This window comes from Apus apus, chromosome 2 (assembly GCF_020740795.1).
Source record: "Apus apus isolate bApuApu2 chromosome 2, bApuApu2.pri.cur, whole genome shotgun sequence".
Lineage (NCBI taxonomy): Eukaryota > Metazoa > Chordata > Aves > Apodiformes > Apodidae > Apus > Apus apus.
Window position 1 is genome coordinate 101,529,289 of NC_067283.1, and position 20,091 is coordinate 101,549,379.

At 39.2% G+C, this 20,091-nt stretch overlaps 1 protein-coding gene across 2 annotated transcripts; it reads right to left on the reverse strand.

Moving 5' to 3' along the window:
* Window positions 1-163: 163 nt before the first annotated feature.
* On the reverse strand, window positions 164-20,077 carry RNMT (RNA guanine-7 methyltransferase). 2 transcript variants are annotated; one of them, XM_051609151.1, is made up of 11 exons: window positions 20,029-20,077; window positions 18,145-18,421; window positions 15,748-15,880; window positions 14,161-14,283; window positions 12,823-12,938; window positions 10,365-10,546; window positions 9,613-9,777; window positions 8,401-8,518; window positions 6,310-6,411; window positions 3,791-3,824; window positions 164-1,954 (listed from the first exon to the last, which is right to left on the reverse strand). In XM_051609151.1, the coding sequence occupies exons 2-11, from the start codon at window positions 18,376-18,378 to the stop codon at window positions 1,917-1,919; spliced, it is 1,245 nt and encodes a 414-aa protein (XP_051465111.1). In that variant the 5' UTR covers window positions 18,379-18,421; window positions 20,029-20,077; the 3' UTR covers window positions 164-1,916. The 2 variants fall into 2 exon arrangements, with proteins under 2 accessions (XP_051465111.1, XP_051465112.1); XM_051609152.1 differs by lacking the exon at window positions 20,029-20,077 and adding an exon at window positions 19,057-19,260.
* Between the last annotated feature and the right edge of the window lie 14 nt (window positions 20,078-20,091).

The following is a 20,091-nucleotide window of genomic DNA, read 5'->3' on the forward strand; positions in this document are numbered from 1 at the left end:
GTAGACTCTGTCCTTGGAGACATTCACAATCCACCTGGATGTGGCCCTGGGCAGCCAGCTCTAGGTGACACTGCTTGAGCACAAGGTTTGGACCAGAAAACCTCAACCATTATGTGATTCTGTGAAATGTTGACATTTGGTTAAAAGAGGAAAGACACTTCACTGTATTTCCCCACTTTTTATTATTCTGACTTCTTCCAAAAATAGGGTAACAATGTACTTTCAAATGAAACTCAATACACAAAATCTAACAAAACTAGCTTTGATGCACACAAAATGTCAATGAAACGTTGCAGCACTTCTATAGTGTCGGCATTTTTCAGCAAGCACTAACTCTATCAGACAAGAGTCTTGTTTTCAGCAGCAGAAGTGACTTTGATTCTACTGCTTTGGTGAAGCTTTAAGGTGTTCTATACAATGAAAAAAATAATTAGTAGTTAAGAGAGGAAAGAGTATGACCTAACTACAAGGGGAAGGCAATGCAACTACAAACTCAAATAACTGGAACGCTTAACCCTCTAACAGGTGCGTTCCTTCCTAGGCTTATTATAACTTCTCAAAATAGTCATGTACCATCAACATTTAAACTCTATGTAAACCATACTAGCCAACGGCAGCTAACAGCTGCTGTTGGCACAAGAAGGAAGAGGAAAAATTACGAAGTACTCACACCTTCACAGTAGTGGGTGGCACATGGAAAGCAGAGCAAACACCATGTTAGAAATCCCTAAGCCAGCTTTAAGAGATAGTTAGGAACTGGTTTACCTATTGATATAATTAGGCTACACTCCCAAATAAATTATTTGGCTCTAATTTGGAGATTGCTATCTACATGTACTGAGGTGTGTACACACATAAACAGCCCTCCCTCCCAGAGTGAACTTTTAGTATTCTCAAACAGCAAACAGGCTCCTCTTTTAGATCATGGTCCAGTACGTGACAACGTACGTAACACCTTAAGGACTGCAATGAGGTCCCCATCACCACCAATAGCTCATCCTTCTGCTGAGCCTGTTTGGAATTTTATCAATCAAGTAAGAAAACACATCCTAAGATCTGTCTACTAAGTTTCAGGAGACATTAAATCTACCAAAAAGTCAAAGTCAGAATAGTCTTTAATACGATAGAAAACATTCAGTAATCTAAGTTCAGCAGCTGTTATTGATTACCGCATAGTCATACTTGGAAAAATTACATAAAGGTTTAAAACTTCAGAAACTCAGTTCTTTCAGGGCAGTTTTGTACAGAACAAACTCGTTTAATCTTGAAAGCACCATCAAGTGACACTACATATCAGCAAGCACGAAAAACAAGAACATCATGGGACTTCCCCAGGTAGACTACACTTTGAATACCACTAGGGTAGATTTACACTGCAGGCCTGAGCACAGCACAGAGGTGTTCCAGCTGACTCAGGTATTACTTGCCACTTAGCTCTGCATGCAATGTAGACATACCCGGTACGTCTGAACACATCTCATTATGAATCAACTGAGCTCTGCAGTACAATTTTTAGGCCCTCATTCTGCACTACCAACGTCAACAGTCATTTTTCCATCAACTTCAGAAAGTGCAGGGTCAGGCTTGTAATCACAAACATCTACTAACAAAACATTTGTTTGTAACATAAAGTTGTGTCAAGTTCAAAGATGAGTTTTGATAGCATGCAGACTGCTTATAAAGGCTTAGAAAGACTGGTTCAGAATCTGTCTTCTATATACACACACAAGTCCCTCTGTCACAGACAGGCAATGTAATTCAGAACCATGAGCTTGCTCTAGTTTTTGGTAGTGTCCTGCACACTTCCGATAATTAAAAAATAAAAAATAAAAAAAATAGTTGCCACAACGGATTTCTGACCATTCCAACTTGCACATGGACATGATCTCTTCTTGCTGCATCCACAATGTGGAGTTTCACAGTTGCTTCTCAAATGCAAATACCAAGTAAATACCTAAAAAAGAAAATGGAGTATTTACAGTTTCACCTTCCTCTGTCACTCAATTGAAGTTTTCAAAAGGTAAACAAGCTGATAGTCTGCCCAAATAACTTGTTAGCAGGTTATTGAGAATTCTAAAAACTGCACTGGTTCCCCAACGAATAACTCTAGCATTCAATTCCAGCACATTTTTCACAACAATGCTAAGAATGCACAGAAGCAAAACACTTTAAATATGTTGATATGGTTAATGCAACACTAACTTCAGTTAAAGATATTACTGAAATGTAAATATAATTAATAAACTACTATGCTACATATAATTAACATCCACTGGTGCATAAAAATTCATATGCAACTAAGTTTAAAACTCCTTCATACATGCAGTAACAGACAATTAGGTGTGAAATTATCAACTTCATTTTTTTAATTACAAAGTGAATAAACTCATGGTATTACTTTTTTTCTCTTTTAAAATATCACAGGCAAAGAAGTAGTATTTACAAACTCTAGATGGCATTTTCTCAACTCCAGAAAGGATGGTTTTAGAAATGCATACTCATACAGTCCATACTAGCACCACTGGGAAATACTTGGCATGTAATCAATGCCAGCTACGTCAGAAATTCTTATGCTTCGTACCAGACAGACAAGTCGAACCAGTTTCTTGAGACCATAACTCTAATTAAACATTTATGGATTTCCACCTGTACTCAGTTTTTGTTTTCATGGATGAGATGCCAGAGCTACATTCAAGACAAGCCTCAGCAATGAAAAAGTGAAGTTCCATGTAAGAAGGAAGCTGTGCTAATACCCTAATTATCAGAAGCTCTATACTCCAAATCTCTCTGAAAAAAAGTGACTGCTTGGAAAATACAGGCTTCACTGAACATTCAGAGGTACAAAAAGCCCCTCTCAATTAGGTTAATAGCTTACATAATAATTTTACAGTGCCAGAATTAACATCTACCTTATGATTAAAATCTTCAAAAATAAGTAATTTAAGAAAACAAACACTAAGTGTTACTTAGGTAAGTATTTTTTAATTCATTAATGGAACAGCATTTTTTGTTTTTAAACCACTAACACAACCAGTATAATGCTCTGCAAAACTGGAATTACTGGTTGGTTGCAGTTACACAGAAGTTAGTAATAATCTCTCCGGGAGCCAATTTTTATCCTTAGAACTCCCAGTCCCTTTACATGAGTTTTATTAAACTCAATATTGGGAAAAAGAAAAAAGTTTTCTATGGGACACATTCACAAAATTTCAAAACAGGTTTAAAAACAGTGTATCCTTTCTGGTGTCTGCAGCACTGTTTTCTCCTCCCTTTATAAAACACTCTAATGTCTCTTCACCATCCATGATTTAATTGCTTCTTCCTGCAACACGTATCACTACAAGCAAAGAGTGAAGCCTCCGCCCCTATCTTTCTGAAACAGATTTGTAGTATTTTTTATTAATGTATGTCCCAACTGGAATTTGTTTTCTAGTTGACTGATAAGAGTAGAATATACAAGTGTACCAAACAGAAGCATTTAATCCTCTAAGACTAGTAAAATAATAATTTAATGCCAGGATCCTCTTTTTAAACATCCTAAGTCAGGTTTCCCAAAACAACTGAAGCCCAAAGGTGTGTACACTAGAAGCTTCTTAAATAAAGTACAATTTCAACCTATTTTATGCATTACCCTTCCAATTTCTTGACATGTGTGCACAACATAATCCATACACAGGAATCTGAGTAACAAATAATAAAATCTTGTTATACTTAAAATTTGAATTTTCTTCCATTACCAACAGATTATTTTACACACTTTACAATACTGAGTTTTCAAAACAATACTTACTTGTTGCTTCCCATTCAGATTTACTCAAGGTTCCCTAGAAGGGAGACAAAATCAAAACCAAAAACAGTTTAAACAATGAAACACCAATTTAATTCAGTATTATTGATCTTTCACAGACCAACTTCTAACCACCCACACTGGCTGGCTATTTAAGGACCAGAATAGTATTGCTGTAGATTACAGATACTTGTAACTCCACTAACCAGGACAGTTGGGAATTGGAACACCCCAGATAATGGAACACACCTGAATTATACAGGTATAGGAGAACGGGCCAACAGCCTGTTGCGCTGGATGCCTCTGCAATGGAGAGCAGGCTAGATCCATTACCATCAGTGTCCAGTGCATGTTTGTGTGACCTGATCTGGCTCAAGCTGCTCAGCCCGAGACGCGCAACACTTGTGCATGAGTCAAGAAGAGGCCCTATATCACAGTGCTGCCAGCTTCACCAGGAATACTGCCTGTCTCCAGCTAACACCTCCCTGCAGCCCTGAAAAGAACTCTGTTTGCAAGAGAATCTCAAACCAGCTCACATTGTGAAAAAAACAGCCTGCCTTGCAGCCTATAAAGCTACTCCTAGCTCAGCCTTTCAGATAAAAGCATGGCAAGTGCACAAGTAATACACTGCTGCCATTTAACCTACCAATTAAGAAGCATGAGGTAACAAAAGCTGGTTTTCTGCTCTGCCTACTCCATCCCCATCCAGTGAGTCCTCACTGGGGGCATAATTTAGCCCATATGCTACCCACTGACCAATCCTGACCAAATGCTTCATCTTTTAAAAACTCTAGGAAAAAAAAGAAAGCTTGTTCAAGCAAATTTCCTCCTTGTCAGATAACACAACATCTAGCAAAAAGAGGGCTTTGATCTGACTTGACCATTCTCATGTTCTTAAGCTTATTCTTTAAAAGAAGCATTTTGCTTTTTAAAATTTTTAGATTTCAAACACAGATTAGGTTTCTTTCCCCTCTTGATGCAGAATTTCTATATGTACAGTAAAAGGACTACTTCTTTAAGAACTCAGATCATGAAGGGTATATAAACTCATGGTTAAAAGAAAAATCCCAGTGGAAAAACTGATCAGCCTCATGCTGTACCTGTGACAATGAAATAGGATGCCATCTATCAGTAACTGCATATGATTTCACTAAAACTACAATTTTTACTCAAACTAGTCTCTAACTTTGGTTCTCTCTTGTCAAAGAGCCTCAACATATGAAGCAGACCTAAAGTTCAGACTGAAACAGCCAACATTGTTTATCAGGAGCTACTCAGCACAAGTTAAACCAAGCCTTTGCAAGGTTTCCATCCTGCCTGATCGCCCAAATGCACAGACAGAAGCAAACACAGCTATATGCTACTAGCCTGAATAACTAGCCTGGCTACAGAACAGATGGAGAAGCAATAGCAAAATGGCAGCAATTCCTTGAAAAGTGACAGCAGACATTGCCTGTCCTCCTGCTGGCTTCCCAGGAACAGGCAGCCGTGTGGGCTCCTGTCCATCATCCACCCAAATCTAAGACCAATATGAAAGAACAAAAGTTTGGGAGGGGAGCAGCTGCAGACAATTCAACATTGTCAGGTACTCCTAGGACAATGGAAGCAAGAAAAACTCTTTATAAAAACATGAGGAAGACAGCCTGCCCAGGAAGGCAGCATGTGTACTAGAAGATTGGAGTAGAAGCAGAAAAAACACATTTAAAAACTTAACAAAAGAAAGTTTCTTTCCATTCCAGAATTTGAACAGAATGTCATATTTAATAAAATTAAGGACAGAAATATAGGGATTTAGTTTAATCACTTAGGACTAGTCTAATTCTAGGAGCACTGTTAAAAAATTAAATTAAGGCAAAGCAGATTTTTAAAAATAGCATTTACAGAACTTCAATACCATTGACTAAGAGAGCTGGGTTGTAGTCACCCAAAGGACAATAGAAAAACCATGTTTAACATTTCAAATACATACAGTATTATGAAGCAAGTTTTCAGCTCTCATGTAAGAGGGTTAAAAGAAGAAAACTAAAGCTTTCAATTGATAGTGTGAAAATCCAGAAACATAAGGAAATCCTTCAAATTAGGAAGAGTTACTTCTGTTAGAACAGCAGCGAAGGAAGATGGCAAAATATTATTTTCTTTTGCATTTTTGCAAATTTCTTAATAGCTATCAAGTTAATTTGATGCTTTGAGTATAGGGCATAGATTAGATTAACTCCTAAGCACCTGCAGCTCTACAATTTTTCACACACAGAGAGAAATTAATTACTGGAACAGGTCGCCCTGTTGGGGATGTCCCCTCCCTGGAAGTGTTCAAGGCCAGGTTGGATGGGTCTCTGAGCAGGTGTCCCTGCCCATGCAGGGGGGCTGGAACTAGATGATCTTTAAGGTCTCTGCCAACACAAACTATCCTATGATTCACACCAATTTCTTTGCAGTTGAAATGAAGAAGGCACCACTTATGTGAAAGATCAGGACCTCAACTTCAGATTCCATTTGCTCTAGTGAACTGAGAAGGAACTTACCAGTGGTAACTTTGCCTTGCCATCTTTGACAAACTCTTTTGCATGCTCATAATCAGCAGGTTTATCAGAAACAAGCCGGGAATCACCAAATGTAGAATATGGCTGGAGAACATAGAAAAAACTGATTTTAAAATATTAACTGCACACTAAGATACATTAATCACATTAGTCAAGTGTTTGTCACAAGATAGCCAGTTTTAAAGGGATCTTACATTTAGATCTCTTGTTTATAACACCTACAAGATCAGTCTAATATTCCCTACTTCCCAGAAAATCCAACACCCAGAATGTATAAATTAGCTTTTATCCTTATGTCTCCAAAACAGGGGAAAGAAAATAACTATAAAAATTATTCTCTGTGATGAGTATTACCTACATATACTGTCTTTTAGAACAGCATCTGCACAAACCAGCATCTGTTAAATACTAAGAAATGAGCAAGTGTAAGATTTCAAGCAGAGTGCTTAAAATGCTATAATAACTCACAGGAGCTCTAACAGAGGTATACAATTGATTACTCAAAACTAATATATATTGTTTAAGGATCCCAGTTACTGCGTAATGGTCTGTACTTAACAATGCAATTTTCAATTTTAAATGGCCACTAATTTAAGACAACTCTCACTTTTCTAAGAACAAGTGAATATGTCAAAGGCTGTCACCCTATGTCACCATCCTACTGTCAGTGTGGGCCCCCACAAAACACCATCCCTTTCAGAGTCAACAAGGACAGTCAAGTCCACTTGCTGCCCACATAACTCAGTTTAATAAGTCACCAGGTACTTGACTTGATAGTTTTATGCTGAAAAATTCTACTGTTTGAGGGAGGAGGGAAGCAGAGAGAATTGTGAGCAAAACTAAGCCTCAGAGATGGCATTGAAAAGCTTCTCTGAAAATGCTAAAGCAGGGGAAAAGAACTGCACAAAAGTTGTGGGAGAGGAGAGAGGAAAAATGCGTAACTACCCAGCAGACATGAAGGCCAGAGAAGGAAGTGGTGTTACAGGCATTGGGGAAGACACTCCCCTGCAGCCCTGAAGAAAACCATGGTGATAGTGTCCTGGTTTGGGTCAAGATGAAGCCAATTTTCCTTTTACTGATTTTTTTTTTTTTCCCTTCAGTAAGCTTTCTTTTAACTAGCAGCAGAGACTGATAATAGTGGAAGGGGGAGGGGATCAAGAGCATTGTTGTCAAACCTGAGTCAAACAGTGACACACAAATTGTCCCTCTGCAGCCCATAAAGGACCACAGGGGAGCAGGTATCCACACTGCAGCCTGTGAAGGACCCCATGCTACAACAGGGAGACCTGCCCTGAAGGAAGCTGCAGCCTGTGGAGAGCCATTCCTGCAGCAAGTTCCTGGCAGAACCCATGGCCCATGGAGAGGATCCCAACCAGGACCAGGTTTTCTGGCAGGAACTGCAACAGATTGACAAACCAACCCATGCTGCAGTCTGTTCCTGAAGGACTGTACCCCATGGAGAGGAAGCACACATAGTTTGTGAGCAACTGCATCCCATGGGAGGAACTCATGCTGGAGCAGGGGCAAACTGAGAGGAGAAAGGAGTAGCAGAGACAAAGTCTTAGGGACTGACACTACCACCCATTCCCCATCCCCCTGGCACTGCAAGGCAGAGTGAGGAGGTGGAAAGGTCAGTAGTGAAGGAGTGAAGCTAAGCCTGGGACCAAGCAGAGGCTGGGGCAAATGTGTTTTTAGTTTTGTCTTTCCTTCTCACCACCCCACCCTTTTTAATTTTTTGAAAGAAATTAAATTAACCTTCTCCAAGTTCAGTTTGTTCTGCCTGTAACAGTAACTGCTAAGCAATCTCCCTATCTATACCTTGACCCACACATTTTTTATTAGTTTCTCTGCCTATCCTGTTGGGAAGAGAGTGAGAATGCAGGTTGGTGTCTGTCTGGCAGGCACTCAAGGTCAACCCACCACAAAAACACTTTCAGCCACAGGACTTTAATTCTTCTATTGGTAGCCTTTAATTAATTGCATAACGTTCACAACAGAAATTTCAACTATTGCACTAGTAATTAACAAGATGTAAAACGTTATTTAAATGAAACAAGTTAACTCTATATTTACCTCCAAGGCCTGCATTCTCTTTAGCAGCATTTTATGCTCCTCGTTCTTGATTTTTTCTTCATAGAATTCCCGAAATGTCATTTTATACACTAGTTTCATACCATGCTTCTTTGCCATTCTGTAAAAAGAATAAGCTTAATTAGGGACGCTTCAAAATTAAGGTAATTTTCTTTTCCAAGGAACTATTTAGGTAACAGTGACATGGTATTCACTAGGATTGCACCCTTTCCAGAATTTTTTTTTTTTTTTTAAGACAGCTATATGAAAAAACTGCACTACCACCACAAACTACTTTTTTGAACTAGGACAACAAAACTCCATGCAGAGGTCATTACAAAAATTTCAACAGAAAAATGTCTCTTCTCCCAAGACACAGAAGTTTCGTATGAACTTCCAGATATTCACTATTATGGATATAGAGAACCTCTTTCTGCTAGATTTAGTGCCTTACACTGCTATTACATGTAGACACTGGTCATACAACACTGAAGTTATACGTGTCAGTGGCAGATGCTGGTCATTTTCAGAGAGAACTACAAATTAAGCATGTGAAAATTTACAGCTTTGAAGGGAAAGTTTAATATTGGTTAACAATCAGGCTGAGCTTGAATGGCAGGAAAAAAACCCAACATGGAAAACATTAGTCTATCTCAGGAGACAGGCTGGGAAAGAAAAATCTGAATTCACACAGAGGTAACAGCAAAATGTATGCTCACAGAAGAAGATTTAGTGGAAGTAAAAAAAAAGTTCTAGGAAAAATCCTAGAGCATCCAAAGAAAGTTGGAGAAGACAAGAAAGAGACACTATGATAAAAAGAATACACAAGAGAGCTTGCTGAAGAATTGAAGAAAGGTAGAATTAGCCCCCCCCGAAAGTTAAGATAAAATAAAAGAAGAAAAAGTTGGTATCACTAAAGGTTTGCTCACACATTCAACATATCAGACAGAGACATTCTTGTGTGAGACCTATTTTAAATCTTGACAGCTTCTGGCCAAAGCACCTTCAACTGAGTGCAATGGACAGATTCATTGTGGATAGAAATTTCAGAAATGTCTTTTAGATGGAGCAACACAAAAAATGAAGAACTGGAAAATATGGTAAGAAAGCAAAAATATAATCTTCTGTAAGTATTACACAATGACAAATAAACTAAACAAATGCTTATTATGTTTCACAGCTTTCATTGTACAATGAATTAAAAAATGAACTTACTCTTCCAGTAATGGAAAGTAAACCAAAAACTCAGGGACATCAACCACTTCTTCCAAGTGGAAATCATACTTGCAGCCAAATAGGGGATATTCTCCCTTCTTTTCAAATTTTACACTGTACACCTCATTCCCAAATGAATTTGTTTCAGAAGCTTCAAGTCGCTTTCTATAAAATGAAATATAAACAATAATAATTCACCAGGTTTTAATTATAACAGGCCGAGAGAACTACTGAAACACTGGAAGTGTTTCTCCCAGTACTTCAGTATCCAGTGATCCCTGCGGTTTCCCACCTCCCTTATCTAGTAAAGCAATGAAACAATGAACTGAAGCAGCATACTAGGTTTTAGGAGTTTATCTTTCCTATACAATACAAGGACTAAACAGACCTAGAAAATTAACCTTTATCCCAGAGACAGTCTACATGGACAAGTCAGGCTTCTTGGAACAACCACAGCAAAACCTTGCCAGTTATTCCCCAAGCTGTGGCTATTTTGCCACTATTTAGTTGCAACAGGAGTCTTTATGTATGAAGATTTATAGTCTATACCAGAGGAGCCACAGGTGCAAGAGACATTAGTACAGATTTACTTGTTTGAATCAAGTTTCATGAGCGAGATTTTCCTGACTAGAATCCAAAATCATTGCAAGAAACTTGCTTTTGATTGCATAAACACATCATAGCACTGTATGAATGACCATCACTCATCACTTAACACTTTTGAAAGACTAATAGAATATAGGAGTACTTACACAAGTTCAAAGCTGTTTGGAGTTGTGCCAATGAAATATCCTCCAGGAGAGAGGTTCCCACAAGCATTTTTAAGCATCATGTCAGCCTGCTCATATGTCTCAAACGAGTAATGGTAAACAAATTGACAGCTGCAAATGTCAAAGCGCATATCTGGATCATTGTATTTGGAAGACAAGAGATCCTGAAATAGATTGAAAAGAAAAAAAGTTTGTAACAAAAGTTACAGAAACAACCACTACTCACTTAAATCTTCCAACAAATAAACTACTCCCATAGTTCTTTAAAGTTTCTCCTTTCAGCCTCTGTTCCCTCACAAGTTCAACAAGAACAAGATGAAAAAGGTAAGAGTAAGTTCTCTGCTACACAGAAAACCATACACAACATTTAGGAACAACAAGAATACACATACACATTTCAAAGTTATCGTGTCCTCAAATTTTTTGTGTGTTGTTACGTAACACCACTACATCTGAATGGCCAAAACCCAAAGTTAGTTACCAGAGATGCTTTACTGCTGAGGGTTTACAATTGGCCACCATTTAGCTGGAAACAATTATAATAAAATGAATTTTCAGTTGACTAAGTCTCTGTAATGAGAACTGACCCAGTGAACATATAGTTTAGAGGAGACGGGGGTGTTTTAAATATGGCAATTTACTTGCCCATCAAGTTGGATTTGTCTTTATTCTTTGCATACATGTGTACTAACATACTCCTCCCCACTCCAGACCAAGTAAACAGTAATTCTGAAGGACATGGAGCCCTTGAAATTCATCAGATTAGAGCTTGCCACAGTCTGACCCTGTACTCCTCAGTTCTTTAACTCTTATTGATCAAGCCCCTTCTGTCAGTGGTTGGAAGGGATCTCAAAAGTCTATACAGAACAACCCCCCTGCCAGAGCATGATCCCCTAGAGTACCTCACACAAGAATGCACCCAGGCGGGTTTTGAATGTCTTTGGAGAAGAAGACTCCACAGCCTCCCTGGGCAGCCTGTTCCAGTGCTCTGTCACGCTCACAGTGAAAAAGGTTTTCCTCATGTTTACAGGGATCCTCCTATACTCCATCTTGCACCTCTTGCCCCTTGTCCTATCACTGGACATCACTGAGAAGAACCTGGCTCCATCCTCCTGACACTCACCCTTTACATATTCGTAAACATTGATGAGGTTGCCCCTCAGTCTCCTCTTCTCCAAGCTAAAGAGACCCAGCTCCCTCAGCCTTTCCTCATATTATACAATACTAACAGCCACCATAAATAACACAGAAGCTAAGTTCTTCCCAAGACACATGATATGCATTCTGTACTTAAAATATTTCATACTTTACAATTCTCCCAGACTTCCCATCCACACACTTACTCCCACCTCTACCAGTTCATATCACATGCCATCAACGTTCCGTATGTGGCAAGACAAAAATGGACACATACCCATAGCAATTTTATCTGTTCACTTACTCCCCCCTCCACATTTTGAGAGAGATACAGGCAACTGAGAAACAGAGGTGGGCAGAACTGGACAAGCTGTGAGGAGATTTTGCATTATATACAACATAGATGATAGAGATACAAAGTCAGGGAGATAAAATTGTGTGCATGGACAGAAGAGAGCATGCAAGAGAAAACACATGTGCATGTAAGACTGAACTGTAACAGCAACATGGAAATATCCCTGGCGAAGAAGGCTCTCTCCTCTCTACCCCAAATGTAATTTTAAGAGAAGAGAGATGATGTGGAGCCTGCAACAGATTGTATTCCTCAGAAGGAGATACAACCAAGAATTCAAGCCAACAACCATTCTTGCAAGGCTAGGAAGAATGATTTCAGCCTTTCCACAGGTATGCTGGAAGCAGCTCTTGTCCCTTAGCCTGTTTCAGGACACTCTCAGCCTGCATTTCTGGGAAGCAAAAGCAGTGCTAGTGACAAGATGGTCTCCTGTCTCAGCAATGTCTTCAATATCTCCTCCAGACAGTCTCAGAAATCTGTTCTATCACACAAGTTTTTAAGATATGCACTATAGTCCTTAAAATGCTGCTACAGAAAAAAACACTGGGATAAGAAGAATGTACAAGTTAAAACAGAAAACTTCCCTTATTCATTCCAGCATAAAAAACACTTTCACCAATATAGTTTCCAGCATCCCATTCTCGCTCCCAGAACTCCAGAAATAAGTTGTCATTACCATCCCCTTGTCAAGTGAAAGAAACTAAAAGCACCACATTTATTATCTGAAAAAGACATTTAGTCGTCAGACACTCAGAATGTTACACTGTAAAAAAGTGATAAAACTCACGTAACTACATCTCAGTAACTTGCATGGTTGCTTCTTCTGATAGTACAACAAACTGATCTTAAAAAATATACATCCTAAAAATGACAGCACTAGCATCACTTCCTATACTTGATTAGCACAAGAATGTTAAATCTCAAAAATATTATAAAGCATAGGAACTGTACCTTGGTGCTATCTGCTTGTATAAATTCTGCATCAAAAATATGTTCATTATAACGGCATCGGGCTTTCATGTCTTCGTATCGCTGCTTGCACTGCTGCACAGAAATGTCAGCAATATCTACACAGAGAGAGAATTTTTTATTTCAAAACATGTGTGAACTGCTCCCCAGACAAGAAAACTGCAACGATTACTGGAACACAACAGATCCATTATGGCAAGGATAAAAGTTGATCTTCAGTTACATGTTGATGGGAACAAACACGTATTTCCAATTTCTAGCAAAGTAATTTTATTAGCAGGAGGTGTTTGGAACTGTAGATCTGTCATTTTCCAGCTCTACTTCAGACAAAAGTTGTAATCTGAACATTTGAGAAAGCCTTCAAAATTTCAAGTGATGGATACTAGGTGATCAACATTAAGTGCTGTTAGAATTAAGTTTTCAGTATGCATTAGCTAACCAGTTTAGCTCCCAGAGTTTCTCCCCGTTTCCCAACTGGGTACTTAAAGTTTTCCATCTTCTTACAAACATACAAGATGTTGAAATGCAAGTATTTGTAATATAAACTGATATACCGCACCATGGGAATTTTTAAATTTTGTTTTTAAGGCTGTCTCTCTGGCACCGAGTCTCACTAAATAGTATTAAAATTAACAATATGCAATAAATTTATATAAGAACTTCGTAAGCAAATTCATTAATTGTATTTGAAGACTGCAAACTGAAGAAGAAAGGCAAGACAGAACTGTAAAATATCAAATACCCAGAGTAATTCCCAATAAAGCAATTTAATGAAATTTTAGTATCTGTTAAACCTGAAGTTAAGTAGTGCTTCCTCTGATTATCCTTGGCACATTTTAGGCAGAAGGAAGATATTATCTCCTTACCAACATCTAAGCAAACTATGAAAGTGAAAATTAGTTAATCAGCTTTCAGTACTTCCACTTTCTGAGTCTGAAGTTAACATCCAAGACCATTTTTGTCAAACCACCGTGGCATTTAACTTTAAATGAAAATCTTAAGTGCATATTTTTAAGAGACGAGATAAAATAAAAAATGTCAGTCTTCCACCCAGTGTTACACTTGGCCTAAAACAATCTGTGCTAAGTGCATTTCTCTACTGATAGTAGTTTTTGCATAAGAGTTGAATGGAAAGCTCATTACACGGAGTTCTTATATTTATGCCAGCAATCAAGCTGGGTGTCTTCAGGTTGAAAAACGAAGACTTTTTGACAAAAGTTGCTTGGGCTTGCTAAAAAGGGAAGTAATACTGGAGATGTGCTTGGTTTTCTGCATATAACACTGGTGTCCTTCCCCTGGAAAGTTACTCTGTACTCTTACCAGTACAAACAAGTTTCTTAATTCTTCCTTTTTTCCATTTCAGTAAGTCTCCACCTTTGCCACATCCTAGATCTAGAACAGTTATATCACTCTTTTTCCGTCGTACCCGGTCTATAAATTCACCTAGAAAAATGAAAAGGGAAAATGCATTTAGAGATCTACGTAATTCACTTGTGTTGTACAGAGATCCTTGAAGGATCAAAATTATTTGAGAATTTTAAAACATCTCAGAACTTACTTTACCTTTAAGTCTTCTTAACATTACAGCCTTAAATCTCTTTCTTGAGAAACCACTAATGATGAAAGGAACCAAAAACTAGTAAAACTATGGAGATAATGAATATTTTCTGTGCTTAATGCACTTTGCATACAATGTGACTGGAGCTCTGAACTGTTTCCCTGGCAGACAAAGGCGAAACTGCACATGGCTAAACAATTACCCTATTCGTAAGTGGGGAAATAGGTTTCCCTTTCATTACCATTATAATGAAGGCAGATGTTATTTGAAAGTATGGGAAAGTCTTCTGCAAAAGAGTAAAAGCCAATTAAATGCATCAGCAATGACTTTTCCTTGTAGTCACACTATAAATGTGCATAATGTTCTTCACTCAGTCTCTCCTAGGCCTCCAGTAACACTAGCTGCTTGTTTGCTGTCTTTTTACCCTACATGTACCAATTTCATTTTCTCTTCATCTCCACTCTGTCCAGATTATCTCTGCTCTGACTGATGCTGACATATTATGCAAAACATACCAGCATGCTAGCAACATTTCTTCACAGTAAGAGACCTGAAATGTGTTTGGATACAACTGCTATAATGCCACACTGCTGAAATTTATAACTGAAAGGTTTCAACACAGGCTCCAGAAACAGCTTTATATAAACAGAAACATTGCTTCTAAATGCTCTGACACAACACAAAAAGCAGCATGTTAAGACAAATAGTGCCAACACCTCCTGGCATAGATCCGTCTTCATTAATCTGTGATGCTGTGCTGATAATTATTGTATTTGTTTATGGGTATCTGATATTTTAGTTTCCTCACTCTGAGATTAGTATGTGGGATAGCAGATTTGGCCTTTTATAAAAAACAGTGTATTCCTGAAGAATTACATCTTCTAATTTTCTATCTTTTAAAACCATTGACTACGCGTAAAACAGAAAATATTTGTGTGTTCCTGTTTCCTACAGAACTGCTTAATCTAGAGCTGAGGATAGACTGCTTTGGGAAAACGGTTATGGAATAACTGGAGATAGATTTACATAATGAGAATAGCCCAATCTAACAAGCACAGATAGATTCTTTTTTATCTAAAGCTGTACCTTTCTCTTAAAAAACGTCATGAAGAACAGTTTCCAGTATGAACTTTTTCTCTTTTTCAGGTCAGATTATCTTTAAAACTTTAGCATACATTCAACACTCCAACAATGTAAAACACCAATATGAAGATTCAAAATAATATATTTTATTGCACTTGAAAAATCTTCTACATATTAAGACAAAGTGCCATAATCAACATCAGAAAGCAGAAAAAACATTTTGATACAATTTATTAAACTCTACACATTCAATGGAGGAAGCTTACCAATGAGGACACTCTTTGTCCAATTATTAAAGTTTCGGAGGTAGAATATGCGAGACTGGCTACGTTTTTCCAAACCAACTTCTTGAAGTTCATTATAATGTGCAGCTACCGCTTGCCCATGGCCTGGCACACGCTGTAGAAATGAGGGAAGGAATAAACCCAAGCAGTGAATGCATTTTATTACTTTTTGATTTAACCAAAAAAACTTGTTCACATTAAGAATAAAAGAAGTAAAAAAAGTAATACTATGAAGAGCACTAATTTTACATATATTAAAACATTTTGCGTTTCTGTCCTGGTACTGATGCCTGCACTTCAATCATTACAGACAACTCCCTTAAAAATTTAATCCCCTTTTCAGTTGGTCCCAGTAACTTCTGATGGATGACGCCTAGCACCTTTCCTTCACAGAAATAATTAACTTTCAGTTCTCTAATGCTCTGACCACTCTCAAAGAATCTGTTTAATTCCCCTTAAGCCTGGAACTGAAGAAGAGGATATTCCTTCTTAAAGAGTATTCTTTCAGTTTTAAGCTTCTTCAAACACCCTGATACAGAAATTCAGTTTTTACATCTAACAGAAGTGTATAAGCTGCCAATTTAGGCAAAATGCCAAATAGCTGATGTTGCATAAAGTCCTAAGCAGGTGATCACACTGTCAGAGCTTTAAACAGACCATGGTAAAGGAAAGAGAGTAATGACTTGACAACAGGATCCCATTTAATGCTTAACAGTAAGCTGTAAAAATGTCTCTGTTTCAATCTTAACTGTAAGTAGTTCAACAGATTTCCATCCCACGTGACACAGAGAAGCAGCCTATACGGAGGTATTATGGTCCTAACATTTCTTCACCTTGAAAATAATCTTCAATTATACACATAAAATTAAAATAAATTATAAATAAAATACAAAGTAACAGAACAGGGAGAACCAACACAACTTCTGTGAGGCACAAAAATGTTTGAAATAACAGTACAAACTAGAATGAAGGATTCTCGGTTAAAACCCACAAGCATGCTACAAAGCCTCAACCAGTAGGAGTTCACACAGCAATTAAAAGCATTCCCAAAAACTGACTACAAAAGTCAACATTCCACTGTCTTATTATTCAAATAGCACTTCCTTAAGGGAAAAGAAAGTTAGACTGACTTTCATATAATATACGAATTCTTCACTGTTTCATATAATTTTGGTAATTTTCAGAACGAGCACAGACATAATTGTCTGGAATTGCTATGACCCCATCATTTGTTTAGTATCACGCTCAGCTGACTGATACTAACAAATATTTTTACCATCTTTTTTTTTGGGTAAGCACAGATGGCTCCCTGAATGGCCCTGAAGGTGACAGAAGCTAAAACAGCTGACTTTGACAAGCTCAGGGACATACTCATACCACCCATTAATGCATTTCAGCTGCTACAAGCATAGTTGCAAAGAGCCATTAGCAAAAACATCTAGACAATGGCAGCTGCATTCAGTGCAATAACCTCTCTACACCCTTAAGCTACACAAAACCGATGTATTTCTCGTCCATCTAAACCTTTACCCTAATTAAAAAGACAAAAGGATAAATAATGTTTCTACCATCAAAAAGAGTCCTCTTTATTTTAGTAGATTGTTTAGCCATAAATTAACATACTGGAAAAATTCTGAACAGAGAAGCAAAACATTAGGTCAAAGATTCTAAAACTATACTTAAATATCCAAAAATGTCAAAAATAGACTGGATATTCCAGCATGAGTTTCTACATGCTCAAACATAATAAAGGACAGCATCATATATAACATTACCCTTTTCACCCTCACAGTTAAAAGAACCAATATTTTCTGCTACTCCTGCAGTCTTGGGGGGTGGGAGGGAAAGAAGGAAAAAAAGCATCTGTAAACCTTTCAGTACCTCACTTTGCTAATGAATCATACTGAAATTATTTCACAGAGCATGCAGTTCGGAGCATTTTCTAACATCCACAAAACCTTATTGAGGAGACCAAAGGACAAAATCGTCTTATGGAAGATATCCCATGCTCAGACAACCATACGAACACACAGGATAAGAATGAACAGAACGCCAAACGGAGACACATGACTCAGAATAATGGCAGCAAATCCTGTGCTGCACTACCAGATTGCTACCACACAGGCAATGGAACAACAATCTTAGACCCAGACTAAGAATGTGTTGAGATCAGTTTTCTTCAACACTAGAATTAGTATCCCTCTTTCTTTCATGCTAAGCCAAACATAACTTCTCCATCTGTTATTTTGCTAAGACAAACTTTACCATTTGGTATCTCGTGCTGGTTCATACATGTTTAGCAAAAATCTTTTCAACCTTTTCCTGAGCTGAGGCTTCGAAACAAGTACTTGAACAACGCTCAAAGTAAATGATACTTACTACTTTCTGAGGAGGTTCATCTTCAGGATCTAAACTCTTGCTTTTTCCTCTGCTGTCCCGATCACCACTATCAACTTCCTTTTCATTTTCAGTGGAGTGCACTGTACCTGAGGTTGAACTGTCACCTTCGCCACCAACACCTGAATCTGCCTCTAAAGTAGGAGGTGTTTTTTCCACTTCTTCATCCAAACTCTTCTCTACTTCCTGTTCTTCTGTCTTGGTTAAATCAGCCATTTTTCACAGGTTAGTCTCCTTGTCCGTTGATCAGAATGGAAATCTACAGAGCGGAAAAAAATCCCACCAACTACATTTAGTGCTTAATTTTACTAACTTGTGGTTATAGTCATAACTTTCAATCATCACACTGGCATTATAAAAAAAGTAACATGCCTTTGCCAGAAAAGAACATACAGATTTCAAATTTGACTAGTTATTTAATAAAGACAGCACAACAAAATGTGGAATTTCAAAGTATTCTATATATTATAGTGCACTCTATAGTACACTATAATAAGACCAAGTTAAGATAAATCTTTACTCTTCATGTTTGAATCCTTCTTAGCCATCTTCATTGATCTCACTGCAAAGCACTATTGGTTTTCAGCCTGTAACCTCCCTTTACCCTTTTCTCCTCCCCATAGAAAGTAAACTAGCAGTCCATTTATATTTACAAACACAAGATGACAAGAGTCCCTCAAAACAGTAAATTCATTATGTAATCTCATGTTTTCAAATGGATGCCCCCAGACAAAAAAAAAAATCAAAAATCAAGGCAGTTCTTAGGAGTAAATTTTCACATCAGTTGAGGATTTTCAAGACTGCCAAGAATATCCACTATGCCTCCAGCTTCACTCATACTAGGACTCTTCAGCTGCAAGGGCTTTTCTGTATTTCCACTTCACAAACACCTACCCATTCTGCAGAACAGCAAATCACTGCTATAAAAGCTCATTTAGCCTCCAGCACATCCCAGCCGGCTCTACACCATCATCAGAAAGGGTTCATAACTTTTCAACAAGGCGTAGGAGAGGGTAATTCAGCAACTCATTTTCTAAAACAGCTGCCTATTTCAGCCTCTCAAAAACCAGTCACGCTCCACCTTGTTCAGGCTTCAGTCTCCTAATGAGGACCAAAACAACTCCATTAAGTGGATCACTATACAGAGACTCCACAACCGCTTCCTTCAAAAGCGATGGCCTCAAAGTACTGACTTACAGAAGTAACTTTGCCACCCTGGAACTGCCTTTAACTCATGCTTCCGAGGAAGCATACCCTTTCCTATCCTCTCCGGGCTGCTCTAGGCAGTTACCAGCTGCTTTTAAGGCCTAAATTAAAAAATGACCAAAAATTTCAGAGCCCGCCATGGCAGCCAAGCGCCCTTCCGAACAAAGTCTGGAAAACTCAAAAGCGCCAGTGGGACGGGATGGGGCTGCGCTCGTGGCCCAGGAAAGGCAAAGAAGCCACAGAGGCTGCAGGGCCGCCCCCACCCCGGCCCCAGTGACGGCCGAGGCCCTTAGGGCTCCTCGCTGCGTCACGGGAGGCTGCGCAGGGGCAGCAGCGCGCCCCGACACCAGCAGGCAGGCCGGGACCCTACGGCGGGCCGCTCCAGCGGGCGGGCTGCGCTCGGAGGGCCGCAGGATCCCGCCGAGGCCCGACCCACCGCACCGACCCGCGCCGCCAACCGAAGAGCCCCGGGCGCGGACGCCGCCGACTGGCCACGGCCGGTGGCGCAGCGCAGCCCCTCGCGCACACCCGCCCGCCAGGCCGGGGGAGCGGGGCCCGCCTCCCGCACCGCCCGCCCGGCCCGGCCCCGCACCGCACCGCACCGCACCGCCCCGCACTGCACCGCCGGCCCGGCCGCCCGGGAGGCCGCCCGGCACTCACCCAGCCCGCCGCTGCGCCATCCTGTTTGCGGAAGTGACGGCTCCGCCGCGCGACAGCAAGCGC